The following is a 22,078-nucleotide window of genomic DNA, read 5'->3' as shown; positions in this document are numbered from 1 at the left end:
GAATGTATCTATATACCCTGGAAATCAATAAATATGAATACCATGGGGAACATGAAAGAATTAAAAATAAATAAAAGTCGGAGCCTGAATTGAAGTCTGTATTATTTCGACAAATCCAAGAATAGTGGTTGTATATTGGTATTGCAAACATGGAGAATCCAAGAGGGAGATGTTTTGAAAGTGACTTCCAACACACCCAGTACAGGTCATAAATCATTTTTATTTTAAGTTACTATGCGACCCTGGCAACACACATTTCATACATACTGGTAATTAGAGTTCCTTTCCAACAAACTCGCGATGGTCACCCACTTGTGTAAAACATTCCGTTTATTGATGTTACTGTCTTTGGAAGTAAACAATTGTTATATGCAGAAAGACGTGGTCTATATCACCATGGAGTTGCATACATTGGATTTGGATGGAAATATGTGATTAATATGTTGTGTGTTGCTGCTTCAGTTTGTTCCAGGAAACCTTAAAAACGATTTATTTTGACCCCAACGGATGACGTATTACAGATTTATTAACTGAAATCACATTTGTTTTCATGCGGTATTGTTCTAGCATAAGAAAGAAACTTTTTATTGGACCAGTATTTAATTTCAACAACAAGGCCGTGTTGGGCTCACTTCATCACCTAAAAGCATTATAAATGCATGAAATCCGTAAACACACTGTTTTAATGAACTATGAATGAACCAGGGGAAAAGGGGGCGAGTGTAGTTTTCAGTGAGGCATTTGTGCCAGTTAGCCACTTTGGAATGACAACTCCACATTAGAGGGACGCAGTGTCAAAACTAGAACATCAGACCGTCCTGACAAGGAGAAGATAGGCATTTGACTGTGAGGGCTGTTGGCAGGGAGTGGGGTTGCAGAGTCCCATTGGATTTGTCAGGCTCATCCATAGTCTCCTCTCAGCATGAGACCGCCAGCATGGGTCCTGACTCGTCACCTGTCTAGGTGAGTCGTCGGTGCCAGCATGCAAAGTGACAGGTCGCTTATGCATCTCCGTCCCTCTCCTCTGCCCGCTTTAATGTTGCCAGTCACCAGGGCTCCGGCACCCTACGACATCACGTGATGCCACTGTCAAGCGCTCACCTTTGGCTTTGCCTTATCAAAAAGACAGCCTCCTTTTTGTCTATCCTGATATGTTGGTGAAAAAAACGTATGCTGGCGCTTGACTCATGCAGGCCACTGCGCTATTTGTATGTAAATAAATTGAACTTCGCTTACAAGAGTGTGCACTCTGGTTGAAGCACCTGCTCCAAACACAGATTCATGTCTGTTTTTTTTTTTTTTTTATTAAACAGGGAAACGGGTAAAATGCACAAACATGTAAAAACTAAGCAGTCAAGTAATGTGAAGGGAAAATATAATATGCAGAATACATAAACAGAAACTAACAGTATATTTCCCATTGCTCATAAAAACAATCCGGTTGTTCTCTATTAGGTAGACATTATTGTCAGAGCATCTCTGCATATGAAAGCCCCAGTGGAATGAATTTCTCCTTTTCATAATGACTACCAAACTGCAGTTCTCCTTTTCAGTGGCTAATACAGTCAAATCGTGTGCCATGCCAGCAAAAGAGTGAAGACCGCTTGTATTTCTCAAGATGGGCTGCTGCAGTGAACTACAAATGTGTAAGAAATGCAAGCTCGTAATACAAAACCAAAAAAATAAATAAAAAAGCTTCTAAGTAGCAGCTAATCTCAGTTCTTACACGCAAAGCCAGGAAGGGCTTTGATCAGGATGGGTTCAGTAGCAGTAATCGGTTAACAAATTACAATTTTGCAAATTTAAGCTGGTTGTATAGTAAATTTATGCAACTGATCACAGTTATTAAATGACTGAATCTGCAAAAGAAGCAATCAAACCCCTTATTATAGGTGCTGGGAGTGAATGTTAAATGTCAGGGAGTTTGCAATGCGTTGCAGGGAAGCACGTTGCACTTAAAATATCAGCACTTTTTTTTAATGCTTGTGCATTCAGCAAAGACCCATCATAATTAACTGGTGTTAAAATAAATATTTTTTACAAACTACCTAGGAAACAATTCCAGAGTGCTGCACATCAAAGTCTGTCTTAGTGCAGTGGCATTCAGGGATACAGGGTATGGTTTTATCACTGTGATCAAATCATTTAAAACAGGCACTAGAATGGCATGCAAAATAGTTTTGCATTTCCAGACTGGATTTTTCGCACTCTTTTTCAAATGTATTTGTGCTAGTTATTTGCTAGCATATCGCATCCCAATTTTACTGCCGAAATATGGTTAATCTATAACCAAATGTGTTACTAGCGTGTATTAAAAAAAAAAAAAAAACAAGAAGTAACCATTCATGACTACAGTACTAATAAACTCTAGTGACTTGAGAATGCAGTTGTATACCATTTTAAAAATAAAAATTGCACCATTTTTGTTTTAATTAAACACCCAGCCAGTGAAAAGATGTTTTTTTTTTTTGTTGTTTTTAAGTTAAATTAAATCCTGCTAAACGCAACACATGCAGTTTGAAAGCCACATTTTTGCTGCCATTGTCTCTATAATAATAATTAATCAGGAAGTAATATGCCCAGTATATTTTTGGTAAGCGATATTGTAGCTTTAACATTACAGCAAATGGCTCAGTTTCACAGCAGTGTTGCCCTGATTTCCATTTGATGCCTATGCAGTATTATAAATAATGAGGACAAATGGGCTTAACATTGTGTTCAGCAGAGAATCGTAGGGAAATTGTATGGCTGATAAACAAAGTAGTTTGCATTCCTCTTACACAACACTGTCTTGGAGCAATAGTACTGAATGTATATGGCTGAAGCCCTGAGGGGTGATCTACAGGGATACTAAGGTCATCCAAACATACTGCTGGGGGTGGAAAGTTCATAGTAGTATAGTAGGTTATACCTGTATTGTGAACCTTAAAACCATATCTTTATGAAGCAGACACTTAAGAAGGTATGTATTCACTTTAAGAACTGGGAGATTTGTTTTTAAAGCTGCACTATCATTTGAAGCCTGTCTGGCTGTATCTGTTAGTTAAAAAAAAAAATTCTCATTCTAAGTTTTAATGTGTAAGTCTGCAGCAGTAAAGACCTGGGGCTTTGTTTGTCTTTACAGTTACACAGTCAAAGGAAAATCCTCAAAAATGTTGCGGAAATAGTGCGCGCTCTCGTAAAGGCAAACAAGACTCGAGCTTGCAATGATGCACTACATAAGCTTTAGAATACTATGAGGCAAGCGTATTTAAAATTGAATGTCGCCCCCTTTGAGGTTAATCTGTTGCCTAATCATTTATTTAAAAAACTTTCTTGTGCCTGTGTCTGCTGAAAAACAGAAAAAGGGTACACTGCATTTTGTGTTGACATGTCTGGAACAGTTCATCGTGTTGTACAAAGGCTCATTTGTTGCGTAGGGAGGGACTCTTGAGATGTGGTAGATTATTAGACCTTAGATGCTACACTGCTGTCCTAAAGGGAATGCTGTGCATCATAATTTGCAAAATTTGCTTCAAAGATATTTATGCAGCCATAGATATGTGTTTTTTTTCTGAATTGCAACACCACCACATACAAATGAACTGTAATCAACATGTTTTTATATTGTTTGGAAATGTGACAAGACAAAAAGATGTATTAATGACTAGAGACCCTAAAACCTGCTAAAGATAACTAAAAAATGGAATGCATCACTAGCATCTTAAATGCTTTAAAAGGCATCTGTATTGAGGTTTAATGTAGCTGTGAAACCTTCTCACAACACTTATGATTCCACTAGTCAGCTGTGTTTAATGTAAATATGCTGTCAGATACTCTTCAAGTGAATGGAATAAGCAGATGATTAGCAGTGTTCTCAATAGTGTTTATGCATAATCTTGCAGTGTGACGCTACTGCTCAGCTGCCTCTTATTGTCAGCGTTTCAAAACCTGTTATATTTCTTAATCCGCAGACATTTGCATTGTCATTACAAGATTTGTATAAATGGTCAGTTATCTCATCGAATATGCATATGTGGGAGCAGTCTCCCTGATTTGGTACAGTGGCTGTTCAGGTACAGTAAACAACCCACAGTACTGTACAAAAAATATATTGTATACACATATGGTAAAATTATCCTACAAAAAGATCACACCTCTAAACCATGCAGGCACAAGCTGCATGTCTTCCAACTATGAATGCTCTTAATTGGTAGTTAATGTTTTCATAACTACACTGGGCCTTATTGAAAAATCAGTGTTGTATTTCAGAATTTCTTGTAGTTCTGCCATAATTATAATTTATTCAAGTTAGGGTTTGTGTGTGCGTGGAGGATTACATTTTAATATTACAGTCAGCACTCACATATCCGACCTTATAAAGTTTTGACTTCAGTGACGGTTAAACAAGTGTGACGCATATCTGAATATTTAATCTGATTTGTCGTGTATGTAGGTGAGCACGTTGTAACCTGCCCCCTACCACCCAAACAACCCCCTGCCACACACACACATACACACACGCACACACACACACACATTTCATACGGAAAGTAAAAATATGACTTGTGTTTGAGGAACTGTACAGGGAGACGTTGATTCTTTCATTGACATTTGTTAGCGCACGAGTTGAGGGAATAACACCGCAGTAAAAGACAAAAACTTGTCAATTTTTTCAGGGAACACAAAAAAGATACAATGTCAAAAATACATAGCTGAAAGGACTGTGTTTTAAAATAAGTAGGCTTCCATTTAGATGTACTGTAGTCAGTTTTGTTGGTACAGTACTATATTTTCAACAGAAGTGGTATTTTCAGAACGATATGATTCTGAAAATATCACTTGCCAAGAGATGACTGGACACGTGAACTGTAATACAGTACATACTTTTAAATTCGGTATGTATTGTAGCAGTATGTAAAATTCCCCATTAACGACACAGCAAAATGAAATCAAAATGTTACCCATGCACAGAAATGCTTAAAACGTAAAAGGTAATGCAATTTAACAAAATATTTAAAAGTAACAACACCAGTTTCCAGAATTAAAACAGTATCCAAAGTCAGTCTTCAAATTTGCAGAATATAGTGCTCAATAAGGCCCTAATGTCACAGTTCACTTGCAAATGAAAATGCACAAAAGCAACTAACGATCACAGATTTAAAAAAAAAAAAAAATGCACCACAGTATCTAAAACTGTTTAATGATTACATTACCGTGCCTAGTCTCGAGCTGTGACGGTTAAACAAGTCAGTTATAACACTGAAGACATGGGCTTTGTATCAGAAAACTGGTGACAGAGTCGGAAATTGAGTGTGACGGGTAAGTGCATTAATTCTTACTGAAGAACACAATCTAATTGATTCTTTTGAGTATTTGGCCCACTATTGTAAGGCTTTGAGCCTTGTGAAAATATTACAGTATACATGTTTTGTACAGATTCAGATGTTTGCATTAGTTTCAGTGATTTCAATGGGAATACTGCAGAGTGACACATGAGAGGTTACCAGCTGTTCCTAGAGGTTGAGGGAATAAAGCAAGCCAAAACATTTCTTTGCTGTTTTTCATGATCTGATTTAAGGGATTTCTTTCAATGGTCATTGCTATTATCATACAGTACTTTATTATCCATTGGGACAGTGATTCCTGCCTGGATAGATGTGGTCAGACATGGCTTCTAGAAAGTTAACTTGTAGCTGTGGAGAGCCCACATTCATCAGACCAGGTCGATGTGATTGCCCTCGGGATCAATGGAAGAAGCCCTGTATGGTCCCTCTCAGGCAGTAATGGGCTCTCCCTCCTGGCTGCGAATTCTCACACACTTCTGTGTCCCAGGACCATTTGTCTGGGAATGCCAAATTGAAATAATTAAGCATTATTGATCTTAAATCCAATTAGCTTTATTAACACAGGTCATGATAGTAGCAAGTTAGAGGGAGGAGGGATGGTACTGAGGGAGGTGTGGTTTTTATTTTATATCCCCAAGACTTGTAAGACTGTCAGCTTAAGGCTACAAACCATTTTCACTGTAATAATTCCACATTGCAGTTACTGACATATTAGTAAGAGGTTTTTTAAATTATAAATGTATGGGTTGGTTCTATATATAGTAGGTTAATCATTTTTTACACTGATTCCTTTCAGTGAAGGGCTATATATTTAGTCTAGCACAAATGTTCTATCACTACCCCCTTCCCCCCAACCCACCTTTTCCCCCTTTTAATGTTGAAACAAGAGGAGATCAATTTCATACTTTTTTGGCAGCATCCCACTGTTAGTTATAATGCTACACAAGTTGGAAATGTAGACATGAATGTGTATACTAATTCTCTTTATTACAAAACCACAGGCTTGCATTAAACTTGAAGAGGAGGCATATTTTTACCTTTTTCATATTAACTTTTGTGGCCTTGAATTTTTCAACACCTGCAAAGAAATCTGTAAAAGTGTATGTAAAAAAAACAACAATTTAAAAAAATCTACTATAAGATAATGGCGTTTCAGTATCTAAGCAACTGAGTGATGAGTTTCAGTTGGAAAAACAACAAAAAAGTACTTTATTTGTTTCCACAGTTACGTTAGCTAAGTATACATTATGAAAATAATAAACATTTCAAAATACTTATGCTGATAGTGTTTTTGTAGTCAGGTTAAAACAATTAAGACAACTAAAGTACACAGAAGAGTAAACATTCAGTTGTGTACAACAGTAGAGAAACCAAGTGTTTAAGAGCTACTGTATCTTTACTTCTTGTAGTAATTAAACCATGTTGTCTTCCTCATAATTTACATGGGCCATTCAACATAAAAAAACAACATTCTAAATCAATAAATGCCACACAGCAACAGTAATCTTTTTGAGTGCTCTACTCCAGTACTGTACAGGTTCAAGGTCTGCTATGTCATGTGGCTGTGTCAGTAATAATTAGATATTAAACACAAATGACGAGTAGGTTGTAAAATATCTGTTAGTTATGTTTTCCGTAAAACAATGCACTGCCAAATGCTACAGATAGTATAATATTTCAATGACAGTATTTTCAGTGTCACAGTTTATACGCTGCATGCAAGCTTTAGTTAAAAATCCTATATGCTGTAGTATCAAAGTGAAGTTTAAATTGTCAAGCAGGCGCTGGTGTAGTTTATAGGAATGACGTATCCCCACATACTGGCGGATCAAGGGTAAAATGGAAAAAGAGAGAATATGGTATAGTGGTTGTAAATACATTTTACAAATGTATGTCCCTTGACAGAAAGTGGTCTGTTTAGTGTCTCCTTTAACTTGGTTTACATCTCTGTCTCGCCAATTGATGAGTTGTGGAACAGCTTATTATTGTTACTTGATGTTTTGATATGTCAGTTATTTTGGCTGTTTGTCAGTTGAATTTTCATTGGTCAGCAGTGTATGTGTATAGATGCTAAACATGCTTAAATACTTACCAAATATATACAGCATATAAAACACATTAAAAAAAATACAGCACCCAGTTAGATGTTTTTTCTAGACTGAAATGTTGTCTAATAAATCTAAAGGCATGACTATAGTATGCCAAACATTCCAAAGCTTCCCCCCTAGCATTTCTGTAGGTGAGTTTTCATAGGGAGTGAGATACTGATGCTTAAATAAAAATGGGTCAGCAGTACAGTATGGTAAGTGGTAAATAATCTGTGCATGCTTTAGAGTCACTCACAGGTCCACAGGATTTTTTTGTTTTGTAATTGCTTATAATTGATGTAAATATATGTGGTTGACATGAATTGTTATTGAAATGTATATAACTTCATTTTATTTAAAAAAAAAAGATACCTCTAGAAGTGTAATGAGTGAAAATGCATGCTTAATTTAAATTGTGAATCTGTCTGTTAAGAACTGCATTAGAGGAAGAAGAAGCATAAGACATATTAATTGACAGACAGGAACTGCTGTCTCTGAGGTTGATACAAGTAATTTATTACTTTAGAAATGAATGCCACCTCCAGAATGTGCTTCATTAATTTCAAATTTAGTTTTAATTTCAAGCTGTTGCCCCTTGAGAAGAATAAGGTGGCATATTATGTTTGAAGAGAGGATTATTTTTGCTATGAAAGAAAAAAAAAAAAAACACTAAACTTTATTCTGTTGTAAAGATATAGGTCTGTGCCAAAATGCAGCAACAATTATTGTAACAAATTATTATTTTCTACTAACTACGATATCTGAATTTATTGTTTTGTATTCAGAATTAAGGAATTAAAACCTTTATCGCATTTTATTTTTTACCCTCGCTTAAAATTTATAGGGTCTGTTTGTTGAATAGTGTTTAATTGGGCTTTGTCTTATTTTCACAGCCTATGTTCCGGACGAGCTAAAGGCAGCGGCGCTGGTGGATGAAGATGTTGAACCAGATGACTCGGCCGGGGATGAGGAACCCCCAGTCAAGTATATGTGCTCAGATAAGGATTTTTCAAAAGACTCTCAGAGCTACCAGGATTCCCCGGCGGCTGAGTTCTCCAGCCACGAAATGGACAGTGAATCTCATCTGAGTGAGGCCAGTGATCGTATGTCAGACTTTGAGAGTGCCTCGATCAAGAACGAGGAGGAAATCAAGGAGCTGTCAGCCCCCAATGAGGACGCCCCTGCACCGGACAGCCTGGAGCAGATGAAGGCAATCTACAACAGCTTTCTGACCAACCCCTACTGGTCCACCCTCAACCTGAACCTCAGCCAGACCACCACCGAAAAGCCTCAGGGCAGCAGCAGTAGCAGTAGCAGCAGCAGCAGTAGCAGCTGTGGGAGTGGCAGCTATGACTGGCACCAGTCCGCCATGGCAAAGACTTTTCAGCAGGTGTCTCAGAACAGGCTTAACCCGGAGCCTAACCTTTTCAGCACGGTTCAGCTCTACAGGCAGAGCAACAAACTGTATGGCTCAATTTTTACTGGGGCTAGCAAGTTCCGCTGCAAAGACTGCAGTGCCGCCTATGACACATTGGTAGGGCTGACGGTGCACATGAACGAAACAGGACACTACCGCGACGATAACCATGAGACAGACAACAACAACCCAAAGCGCTGGTCCAAACCTCGCAAGCGCTCCTTGCTGGAGATGGAGGGTAAGGAAGATGCCCAGAAGGTCCTGAAGTGCATGTACTGTGGCCACTCTTTTGAGTCATTGCAGGACCTTAGTGTCCACATGATCAAGACAAAGCACTACCAAAAAGTGCCTCTCAAGGAGCCTGTGACCCCTGTGGCAGCCAAAATCATCTCCTCCACCCGAAAGCGGGTACCTATCGAACTGGACTTCCCCAGTTCTCCGGATTCCTCAGCAGGGACACCCAAATCATTTTCAACTGACCCCAGTGATGTTCTGCATAAGGCCTCCAACCCCTACATTACCCCCAACAACCGATACGGCCACCAGAACGGCGCCAGCTATGCCTGGCAGTTTGAGTCACGCAAATCCCAGATCCTCAAGTGCATGGAGTGCGGGAGCTCCCACGATACACTGCAGGAGCTGACCGCTCACATGATGGTCACAGGACACTTCATAAAGGTGACAAACTCAGCCATCAAGAAAGGGAAACCCATTGTGGAAGCCCCCATCACACCAGTGGCAGCCACTCCACTAGAGGAGAAGGTGCAGTCAGTACCTTTAATGGCTACAACATTCTCACCTCCAGCTGCTACCCCTTCCAGCATATCCCCAAAGCTATGTGTAGAGATCAAGAAAGAAGAGATGGAAGAGGAATGTGCCAAGGATAAAAGCAAAGACAAGGAGAAGTTGGAGGAGGATGAGGAGACGTTTGACTTCCCCTCTAAGTACCACTACCTGACTGAGGAAGACCTGGAGGAGAGCCCAAAAGGTGGCTTTGACATTCTCAAATCCCTGGAAAACACAGTGACATCTGCCATCAACAAAGCTCAGAATGGTGCTCCGAGCTGGGGTGGCTACCCCAGCATTCACGCCGCCTATCAACTCCCCAATATCATGAAGCTTTCCTTGGGTTCATCTGGGAAAAGTTCTGCATTAAAGTACATGTTTACAGGCGGAGAGGTTTTGTCCCCAACCAAAAGCCAACCACTTGTTTCTCCACCTTGCAGCCAGACCTCACCTCTGCCAAAAAATAACTTCCATGCCATGGAAGAGCTGGTGAAAAAGGTCACAGAGAAGGTGGCCAAAGTGGAAGAGAAAATGAAGGAACCTAAGGTGAAATCGTCTCCTCGGCGCCGAATGACACCTTCCCCTTGTAGCAGTGAACCCGGTGAACCCATGAAAGGAGATTCCCCTAAAGAAAATAGTGCTAAAATCCCAGAAAGCAATGGAGGGGGCCATAAAGACATGAACAATGAAAAAGACTCAGCTGAGAATGGGACAGATCCTATCAAACTGCCTGCCACTACTATGTGTAGTAGCACTGCCATCATCACAGACCACCCTCCAGAGCAACCTTTTGTTAACCCCTTAAGCGCGCTTCAGTCTATAATGAATGTCCACCTGGGCAAGGCTGCCAAGCCAGCTCTGCCTGCCCTAGACCCAATGAGCATGCTTTTCAAAATGAACAATAGCCTGGCAGAGAAAGCTGCAGTGGCCACCCCACCCATGCAGACCAAAAAAAACGAGCGCCTGGACCGCTATTTCTATCATGTCAACAACGACCAGCCTATGGATTTGACGAAAGGCAAGAGTGACAAAAGCTGCTCTTTAGGTTCAGCGCTGTTGTCATCCACATCAACGTCTTCTGCTTCTCCTTCATCCACAGTGACAACGACAAAGACATCTGCAGTCGTGTCATTCATGTCAAACTCTCCGCTACGCGAGAATGCCTTGTCAGATATCTCTGATATGCTGAGGAACCTGACAGAAAGTCACACATCAAAATCTTCTACACCTACCAGCCTGTCTGAGAAGTCAGACATAGAGGGCACTACCATCGAGGAGCCAGAGGAGATCTCCCCAGCCCAGAAACGCAAGGGCCGCCAGTCCAACTGGAACCCCCAGCACCTGCTCATCCTCCAGGCACAGTTTGCTGCCAGCTTGAGACAGACCTCAGATGGGAAGTACATCATGGCGGACCTCAGCCCCCAGGAGAGGATGCAAATCTCCAGGTTTACAGGACTCTCAATGACCACCATCAGCCACTGGCTAGCCAATGTGAAATACCAGCTGAGAAGGACAGGTGGAACAAAGTTCCTAAAGAACCTGGACTCTGGACACCCCGTGTTCTTCTGTAATGACTGTGCTTCACAGATCCGAACTCCCTCTACCTACATCACCCACCTAGAGTCGCATCTGGGTTTCAGGTTGAGGGACTTGTCCAAACTGTCCAGCGAACAGATCAATAGCCAGATCACGCATATGAAAAGCCACTCCGAAAAACTGATCACCCCCGGCTCCTCCCCGGAGGAAGAGGCCGGCTCCACTTACCAGTGCAAGCTCTGCAACCGGACTTTTGCAAGCAAGCATGCCGTCAAGCTGCACCTCAGCAAGACACACGGCAAGTCCCCGGAGGATCACCTCATGTACGTGTGTGAACTCGAGAAACAGTAGCACTGGCTCCCATGAACTCGGCTTTAAGTCGCTTTTGAGGGGCAAAAAAAAAAAAACTGTACACACACAAAGATGCCATAAAGCTACTGTTTAGTTTCGGCACACAATCTTGTTACATCTCCAGAGGAGACACTCTGGACTATTTTTTATTATTATTATTATTATTATTATTATTATTATTATTATTATTTTATAACTGTACAGTGTTTAAAATAGAAGTGCATAATCAGCTGTTGTTACTGGTTAAATATGAAGGTTATTAAAAAATAAATGAAGTGGTATGTGTTTGGAATTTGTGTAAATTGGATTTAGTTTCTGTGCATTAAGCTGCATGTGTTTATGGACAGTTTAGTTAAGCATTTATAACTAAATCTGGTGCACTTTTTTACATGGCCTAAGTGTGCTGGTATCGGCCTTCCACATTTAACCCTCTGAGTACGGCTAAGTACTTCTATGTTCACTTGAAAACCAAAAGCTAGGGGGGAAATGTTTCAATTACTAAACTGGCTGAAATTAAAGTTTGGGCATACAAAAATTGGCTACTATTAGTTGAACAGTTCCAAATCTGATAAATTCTTTGTATAAAATATAGATGTAAGGCTGGCTGAATTCACAGCTGTTGTCATTTGTTCAATATATCAGGAGCCTTTATTAATTCAGGTCTGTGTAAAAAAAAAAAAAAAAAAAAAAAAAAAAAAGGTCCTATCTAAATTATGCACCATTTTTATATTTTTTTAATTTAAAAGAAAAACTAAAAAAAACTATGAGTATATACTAGATGGTGCACAATATATGAAGACATTCATGAAATCGTTTTGCACAATATTTCTTTTTTTTACATTTTTTAATATATGTTATTTAATCAAAAAAGCCGGTTAAAACTTTGTATTATTATTATTTTAGCTTTGTGCTCAAAGGGTTAAACCTCTAGTACAAATTGTACTGTATTTCATGAAACTTAATACAAAATAAATCTTTAAAGACAAGTTTGTACAAAAAAGATGTTACTTTATAAAGTTATAAGGCATTCCATGATGTAAACTCTTCCTTATAAGCACTCTTGGTTGTTATTTCATATTGTAGAACGCCTTTTTGATTGGTAACTTTTTGTTCTGCCTAATTATTCTCCCATGATTCCATACTGCAGATTTATCTTTAGGCAATTGAAAGGTAACCCATGGTTACCAGCACACTGAGTCTCTTCTGCTATATTTTTGGCAGTTAATTTGCAGAAGTAACTGACAGCTGACACCATATGAGAATCTATGTATAAAATATTGGCATGTAAACAGCGCACACACTGTTATGCACTCTGTGCCCTGTTTTTGTTGTTGACAATGAAGTACCCATTATATGACTTCATATAACCTTTTTTTTTCTACTGCAGCATTAAAATGTTTTTTGCAATAATTTGTGTCGAGTTCACAATTATGTCTGCAATGTGCTATGGCTAATGAGCACATTAAAATTAAATTGTATTCCGTGTCTCTCTCTGACATGAGCTTGAGTAGTTTTCTTCATCTGCCAGCCACTGGCAGTCGCCGCGCTCTGCACATAAATCACTGATGTTTCAGCGAACTTTACCATCGAAAGTGCAGTGCTTGTGCAAATTCAAAGGCCACTAAATCCAAACCTGCTCCCTGGAAGGGTAGTGTATTACAAGCCCTCTTTACATGTGAGGTTACATTGTAGTTGAAATTTCCTGCTGTATTTTGTAATACTAAAATCTGCACACAGAGGGCAATTTTACCTATTTATTGGCTGTAGAAAACCATAATACAGTAGCTAACTAAAGGGCCAATTCAATTAACTTTTAGCTGACAAAATTAATAAGTGAGGAGCTATTTATTTTGTTTCAATTAGCACATCATTGATAATAAATTCAAAATGAATGGATCCAAATATGCAGTTTTTGCATGAATATGTAAACTCTTTCTCCTAGCTAAAAGTTAATTGATTTTTGCCCTAAGACTAATGTGGCTCGATGTATTTGGCTTCACTTGTATATATATATATAAAAAAAAAATAAAAAAAAATAAAAAGCCATTATTGCACAATATAGTATCGCCAACATCATAATTACATTTGGACTAATCTTTACTCAGAGCTTGGTCAGCAATCAGCTAAGAATGTGAAAAAATCAAGTTCTAGAAAAAACACAGGAAATGGCTATTGTTAATAGCACAACAGATTACATTTGGATTTGATCAATCAATCAATTTAATGATCTTTTTACTGAAAGAGAACCCTCTGTTTCACCGATTAAATTGAGTTTAAGGAAACCAATATTATCAATTTTGTATCAATGCCCACAATATATATAAACAAAACAAAAAAACAAAACATATATATATATATATATATAGCATAATTTGTCCTGCTTTCTGGATGTCATTCATAAGCCTGTAATTATGCCCTTACTATTTTTCCTGTTTTATAGCATGGTATTCTGACAACAATGCTGCATTCAGAACACAAGGCTTTGATGTCCTGTTTTACATGGGTCAACAATTCAAAATTTATAATCTGTAAACAGGTCCATGCTTTCCAATCTTTGACAGCTCCCTAAGTAAAGTAATATCAGAATTCACATGTTACTTGAAGTAGCTAAATATGTTTTTAGTCAGGCCTGCCATAGCTGTGCTTCATCTATTGTGACATGCCATGATTTGTTATACAATGTCAGAAGCAAAGCTCAAGTCTGGCCCTGTATTGAAGGTGTTCATTAATTACAAATATCTATGAAATTAAAGTGTAAAAGTATGTTTTCTTATCCCATTGCTTTGTGGTGCAGGTTATCACATTTCAGTACATATATATGTGTATTCAGAATTACAATGAAGAGGATTGTATTATTTTAAATTGTGCTTTTACATGGAAGCAATCAAACTAAAAAAGGGATTATAGTTCATGTCTTCCCTTTTGGAGATCAAGGAAATCTCCCCCCAATAAAAAAGGCAAAGGGAAACAAGAGCACCTTGATAGGGCAAGTGATTTTAGCCACAGTCCTTGCATGACAAATTCAGATACTGCCATAATTCATGCATGCAAGTTAATGCCCTCCACGATTGAGTTTATGGCATTTGTTTCTTGCTTGACTGATGGTTTGGATGTATGCTTCTAAATTGCTGTTGTGGTGCTGTGTGTTTATTTCCACCTCGCCTCCATAATTATTACCTCTGCTTATGATTGTGATCTCATCTCAAGCGTTAAACAAAAAAGCCAGTGCATCAGATACCAAGTTCACAGGTTACACACAGCTTTCCCAATTGATTTTGGATGTTTGCTTGACCAATATTTTGATCGCAAGCTTACTCCCCAGATGCTGCATTGGTATTTCTTTTATTTTTAAAATCACGAAGCAAGCCTTTTTAATATTGATTGACACTGAACCTACTATTTAACTAATAGAACCACCTATTTAAAACAAATATGTATCTAAATTCAGCTCAAAATAAATAGTGGTTAAGGCTAGCGTTCTTTTGAATAGCTAAACCCTGATTTGGCATATCCATCCCAAGTAGACATTTCAGTCCTATCAGCTGAAGTGATACTTTTACTAGTTTTATTTACAGGCCTTGTAATTCATAGCAAGCCTAACGAGGGCCCGTCTATTAGACATGCTAATTTAAAAGGCCTGTAAATTCTGGGAAACTAATGTGAAAAATACTGGCAAGCTTTTAACTCACAGGTGTGCTCTGGTGACCTGGCAGTTACCCCACCGGAGCATTGGCTTGTTAAGCACACTGTAGATCTTCCACCCGTCACGTTTACAAAGTAACTTAAAATAACATTTGTGATAAATGTGCAATTTGCCTAATTTATGGTTCTATGATGTGCTCAGGGCTACATGCAAGATGAAAATCTTAAATGGAGCTTGAACAGCGCACTTCACAACAAGAAATCAATATGCCATACAGCTTAGTGAACTATCCACTGAGGGTAAAAATCACAAAACATCACATTTTCTGCAGCTTTAATTTCCTCCTACAGTGCAAACAGTTAACTGATTGTGTAGGCTAAGTGCTATATGCTATAAGTGCTATATATATATATATATTACTTGCATTACTTATGCTATCAGTGTGGTGTGCTATTGGTCTCCTGTAGTAATGAAGTAGATCTCTCAAGATAAACTCACGTTTGCAGACAGTGCTCTACTTAAATGACAGTGAGCCTAACACTGCAGATATGTTTATTAGAAGAGCAGGCATTTGTTTTAGGTATTACATTGTTAACACTGCTTTGAAGTCAGCATACCATTTGGTATTGGTATTTGAGATGTGGGCATGTGGCTTGTGTTTCAAATACAAATTATTCACTCAGAGAGAAATCTGAATTAGACTTGAAAGCTTATTTTCAACTGAAGTACGAATGTCAAAACATATCCCTTACAATTGTTATGTGATTCTTACCTCAAAATACAAGGTAAGAACCACGTAACAATTTCTGTAAAGAGCTCATTGTGGTTTCTAATGTTTTAATTACATTGCATCGCAGGACCCAATTGTCTGATTCTCTTCCTATATTACAGGACACTTAAACCTTAGTCAATATAATCCCTGACCAATGTATCCCTGGGGTATTATTAGAAAACTAAAATAATCCTCCCTGACAAAACGAAACTGGTAAATGTGTCTTCTCCTGGGACACCCTGTCTGCCTGCCAGGCTATTACTATCCCCTCCAGCCAGTCTCCTGACCTGCAGAAAGGAGCACATTCGACTAAAGAGCCATTTCAGCATTGAATGAGATGGCCTTTCATTGTTCCCATCAACACATTTAATGTTGTTATACAAACATCCTTTACTCCCGACTGACACCGCCTTATTGCCCTGTCAGTCACCTCTCTGGCCTGGAAATGAAGACATGAAGAGTTGGGACTCTTGCAGCTCCAGCACCAAGCAAAGGATTTGAAAACTGAGTCACTCTCAGCCCAGCAAAGAACACTCACACACTTTTCGACACACATACGATGCATCAAAACAGTGTCAGTTTAGGAAGCCCCCGTGCAAGCCTAGCAGCAGTCCCGTGGTTTGCTCTAAGTACGAAAATCCTTCATTTAAAGATGTTTGCCTTACCTTTGAGTCTTGTGTTTTTGTTTTACATGCAAGGGTATTCCTTATCAGTACTCGGGGATTAATTGATAATAAAAAAAGGAAACATGGTACCTTCGATTATAAATCATCCTCTATCAACCTTAAAAAAATAATGCTTTTTGGCTACCTATCAATTACAGCCCATTAAAGATGAATAAATGGATATGTAGGTAGATCATTAGATTAAAACAAAATTCAGAAAAAAGGTTTCTGGTTTAAAAATTCAGGTACATTATAATGTACCGGTAGTACTAAATCAAAATGTCTTGTCTAATGTAAAAAAAAAAAAAAAAAAATGTAAGTAATACTTTAAGTAGATGTTATTGATGGTATTCAGACATTGAAAAGTGACAGCTGTTGTAGCTGGATTATGTAATGTAGTATGGAGTAGTAATGAGTGGGACAGAGGACCCAGGTTTGAGACTGGATTTACAAAGTAAACCTGTTTGCCAGCCTAATCCCTGCGTGACACTCCTTTTGTTCTGCTGCTTCTGAATAGTTATACATTAGTAAGGAATAGCCAAGACTTTTAAATGCACCAGGATATTTAATTTGTTAGATTTTCTTTAAGCAATATATTTTACCTGAATGCTTCGGTGGTAATCTGCTGTGTGGTCAAGCTATCAAAGAGCTTAACCTATAATTTGTGGAGAGTCAATATAGCAATAACCTCATTTTGGATGGCAATATGATATTACCGCCCCAAAGGTATTTATTGCCAGCCATAGCAGAGAGAAGGAGGACAATGGCTCCACTGGGACTTTTTATAACACCCAAGCAAAATTCTGTTACTTGTATTATTATCAATATTTCAACCTACCCATATTATTTGGGGATACATCAATGCTATTGTTGACTCTTCCAGGAATGCTGAGCCTCTGTTAAAATAAGCCAACATTTACAAAAAAAAAAAAGATCTCCAGGTATTGTTGCTTGAATGCAAGGAGTTTAATGGTTGGCACAGAAGGCACGAAACTCATAGAAACCTGGTTTCAAAACCATTGTGTGCAGTCTTTTCTACTGACACCGGTAACTGTACCGTAGTTTCAAGTTGCTGCCGTTGTGCTGAAATAGTGATAACAAGCAGGGGGTGTTGCAATTCTCAGTGGTTTGGCAATCAGGGAATTGCTAAGATATCCAGGGGAAACACCACAAAAGATTTATAAAGGTTCAAATTAGTCTTGAATATACATTTTAAATCTACAAAGCTTTCCAGTGCACATAAAAGACAGTTTTACAGCCTCTGAAGTGTTGGGTATTCTATGATATTGATCCTTTTATCAATAGGATCAATCCTATTATCAATAGGATTAAGACACAAATACTACTACAATATTCAATTGGGCTAATTATATACCATGCTCATTCTTCCACTCAAAATAAAGTCTGTGCATTCTTCCACTCAAAATAAAGACTGCATTCTTCCACTCAAAATAAAGACTTTGCATTCTTTGTCTGGGCATCATTTTGCAGCTACATTATTTATTTAACAGGGAGGTAAGTGGCATTTTTTTAAATTACATCAGACATTTAAAACAATACAGCTAAACAGCTGATGGTCTTAATATATATATATATATATATATATATATATATATATATATATATATATATATATATATATATATATATATTGAATATTGAACTATTGAATTTGCTATTTCAATTTTGCTAAGAAGAATGTGACAATTTCCATTAGGCTTTTATTTGAATTGTGGGGCTATGCAAATAATTAAAATATACAGTTGATTTTTCTTTTCTCACAAAGCAGATGAAAATGACTGACCAGCAAAAATAATGCACAAGAAAATGTAAAGCAGATAACACACCAAATATATCTATCCTGCATTACTAATGAGAAAAGATATAAAAAAAACAAAACAAACAGAAAACAAGTATAATCCCTTATATACAAATACATTGTGGTCAAAAAAACAAATCACAACAATGACTAGAGCTCTGTCGTTCAGCTGAAGATTACTAATTGACATAAATACTCAAAACAAATCCTTAGTAAATGAAGAGTAGTGTTTGTTTTATGTTTAAAGCTCGACTTCAGGTACAGAGGGAGAAACACCCCACGCTACACAGTGTCATTGTGAAGCAATGAGGAGGACAGAACGAGGTAGGTGTTCCAGGAAGGGCCCTAATATTGTCAGCTCTTTGTTTTTTTTTTTCTTCCTTTTTTTAAGTGGAGGTACAGTCACAGCAGTCATGCTTCAGTGACCATGAAACAGAGATGGCAAAAGCTGAAGGACTCTGCTCCTGAAAGCCGCATCAAGGCTTGTCATCGCTCTAATGAATATCATTTAAATTGCTTTGTATATTGGAGGAGTTTAGATGTCGATTTAATTTGCGCATGTGTTTGAGTTCTTCTGCTTGGCTAGGCTAACAGAGAGGAGCAGCCTAATGAAATGTGAGTTTGGTGACAGTGTGATGAGGCTCGACCCAATCAGACGTGTTTGAAAGGGGATTCTGACGGCTGAGAATCAGGAAAACTGGCATTTAAGAAAGTGGCTGCAGTCATTTAGGTTATCCTTGCCTGCTTTGCGGTAGGGGCTGTCTACCTGTTCTCATGCTTTGCCGCATACATGTGGGTTTAAACAACTCATCACCTATGAGGAGCACTTGAACTGGTTCAAGGTCTCCCGTCATTAGACACCATTATAGGAAGCAATCAGACAGCATTCCAAACACCTCAACTGCATCCTCTAAAACAGCATCTCTTTTCTGAACAAAGGTACACTTGCACATTATCAGCTGGTTTAGCAGATCCTCAAAGAAAGACAGCATAGTCCAAGATTAGTGCTAATAGGGGCCGTAAGGAAAAAAAGAACCAGACAACTTACAGTTATAAAGTTTTATATTTATAGTTTTTAAACAAACTGTTGTTTTTGTTTTTGATTATTGAAGGGAGATCTGGACAGAACCTACGTTTTTATTCACTGACTGTAAAGGTGTGCTGAATTCTTGGTTTACTGCATTATTTATTACATCATATAGGTGCATAATAATATCCAAGGCATGGATCAATACAAACAAATCTGTGCGATTGTATTTTTGGTTATATGTGTTGTTATATGAAAAAATAACTAAATAAAATAAAATAGATTACACTGGTGTTCATATGATTTCTTAAACTTCCTGGTGGGCTGTGAATCAAACAAGCAGTACGGTGCTACTGGGGTTCCTGTCTGTGCTGTTATTCTGATTTCATCATTCTCTATCAGGAGGCCTCAACACCTCCAGAAATGTTGTTTCGAGCAATCCCAGAAAGAACAGATCAATCTGCTTTTTGAAACAGTCAGTATCTAAAATAAAATCCCATATGAATACCAATTTTAGCTATCTTGTCTGACCATTGTTGTCCAGAATCCAAAAACACCAAACTCTTCTATGGCAAATTGATAGGTAAGTTTCTTTCCACTTCTGTTATACTTTATTTTGTTAGCTCTGCTTGGAATGTTTTTAGTTGTTTAAGCTGCTTTGTATTTCTTTGTATTGCTGATTTTAAGACGGTATTTTAATTACGGTTGAAATACGAGTTTGAACTTAAGTGAAAATTTGACTAAACAATTGGTTGTAAAGAGTACGCCGAGCTTTCACCCAGAGATAAACTATTTAGATTATTTGCCATTTCACGACTGTATTTACTGTTCACTGTTCAAACATGGAGGAAGGGCGAGGAGTCATTCAATGAGATCCATTTGAAGAGGTTACCGTATTCTTTTGTACTGAATTCTTCTCAAAAATGGCCTGCGTCCGAAATTAGTAGAAAGCTTGCCTTCACAACAACACATGGTTTCATGTTTTGGATTTTAGCACTTGTCAAGCTTTTTCTGAGCAAATGTTTTGGAGAAAATGACAAGATAATTTGTGAATGGGGCCCCGAGCAAAGGAAGTGTTTAAGACAATAATAATGTATCATCACTGTCTAGTAATACAATTTGCAGAGACTCGCATAAAAAAAATAAGTCTTACCGAAGCCTTAAACTCCTTGCATTCAAGCGACAATACCTGGAGATCATTTTTATTTTGCAAATGTTGGCTTATTTTAACAGAGGCTCAGCATTCCTGGAAGAGTCAACAATGGTATGGATGTATCCCCAAATAATTTTGCAAAGTGCTAACAGATTTGTAAATCATAGGTATAATAATAAAAAAAGAGATGAGCAGGAGCAAACATTAAATAACACACTACTTCAGCTGATTGATTACTTGTGTTAAGTTTTTTTTTCTAATTATTAAGTAAACTTTCTTTGTAAGTTGTTTTTCTGCAGCAAATGGGCAGATACATTGCCCACAAATGCTGGTAAATGACACTGAAGTTCACGCAAAACAGTGGAACAATACTCTTAACAACACAATAGGAACAATAGGATATTAAGCTTTAAACCACCCAATGTGCTATTCAACTGATAGTACCATATATAATGTGTCTAAACTCAAGGTCTCTACTGTGTGAAACCCTTCCAAACCCATTTTGGTGTGTATTTTTGACAGATGTCTTCATATGACATAGCTGTTGAATGCTCGCAAGGAACTTTTATTTTCAGGACTTTGTTTCCTCAAGGGTGCTGCTATTCTGTTGCACAGGAGTATTACGACATCTGCGCTGATATAAAAAGTCACCATACAACTCACACTTTAATACGTAATTGTTCATGTGTGTTCTCTACCACTCTCGAATGTTGATGCTTATATTGCTTGAACAAAAGTTATTGTATTTCTTGCTCTTATTGTATTACTTGTATTGTAACACTTGAAATGTATTTGCTTACGATTGTAAGTCGCCCTGGATAAGGGCGTCTGCTAAGAAATAAATAATAATAATAATAATAATAATAATAATAATAATAATAATAATAATAATAATAATAATTATATTATTATTTACCAGGCTTATCGACTACTGAAAAAGCTGAATTTCTGAAGTGAGGTGGTTTTAGAAACCATAGGTAATAAATAGAAAATAATTCACATTTCCAGAGGGGACAGAAATTAGAGCTGCACACCTTTAATGGTAATGTTTCAAACCACCTCACTCCATCCATCAGCTTTTTCAGTGTTGACAAAGGGAATTAGTTAATAAGCCTGGTAAATAATGATCTAAGTAGAAACAAACACCAGAGATATTAAAACAATAATATATTAAACAGGTAAGAAATAGGAAGTATACGATATATATATATATATATATATATATATATATATATATATATATATATATATATATATATATATATATATATATAAATGTAGAAATCCCCTTAACTAGTCTATTTTATTTGAGTAAAACAACAATGTAAAATTCATCAAAGTGAATGTATCAGTGAGAAATAATCTGCTATTCAAATACCTTTTGAGTAAGAGCAGATAAAATAGTGAAAGTAATTTTTTCAATTACAAGCCGTAAGCAGTCTGGTCAGGATGGGCTCTCGGAAGCTGGGAGATGTGTTGCTGTCTGACACTGATC

The 22,078-nt window shown here is 37.6% G+C and overlaps 1 protein-coding gene across 2 annotated transcripts in view; it reads left to right on the top strand.

Moving 5' to 3' along the window:
* tshz3b (teashirt zinc finger homeobox 3b) overlaps nucleotides 1-14,080 on the top strand; it is a 36,699-nt gene extending 22,619 nt beyond the window's left edge. Inside the window, exon 4 of one of the 2 annotated variants that reach the window (XM_034040965.3) lies at nucleotides 8,308-14,080. In XM_034040965.3, coding sequence (XP_033896856.1) covers nucleotides 8,403-11,504 — 3,102 coding nt within the window. In that variant the 5' untranslated portion in view covers nucleotides 8,308-8,402 and the 3' untranslated portion in view covers nucleotides 11,505-14,080. The remainder of the gene's footprint in view (nucleotides 1-8,307) is intronic. The other variant, XM_034040964.3, reaches the window with a different exon arrangement.
* Nucleotides 14,081-22,078: the final 7,998 nt, after the last annotated feature.

This window comes from Acipenser ruthenus, chromosome 19, assembly GCF_902713425.1.
Source record: "Acipenser ruthenus chromosome 19, fAciRut3.2 maternal haplotype, whole genome shotgun sequence".
NCBI lineage: Eukaryota > Metazoa > Chordata > Actinopteri > Acipenseriformes > Acipenseridae > Acipenser > Acipenser ruthenus.
Note: the sequence above shows the minus strand (reverse complement) of the source record. Positions and strands in the feature narration are given on the sequence as shown.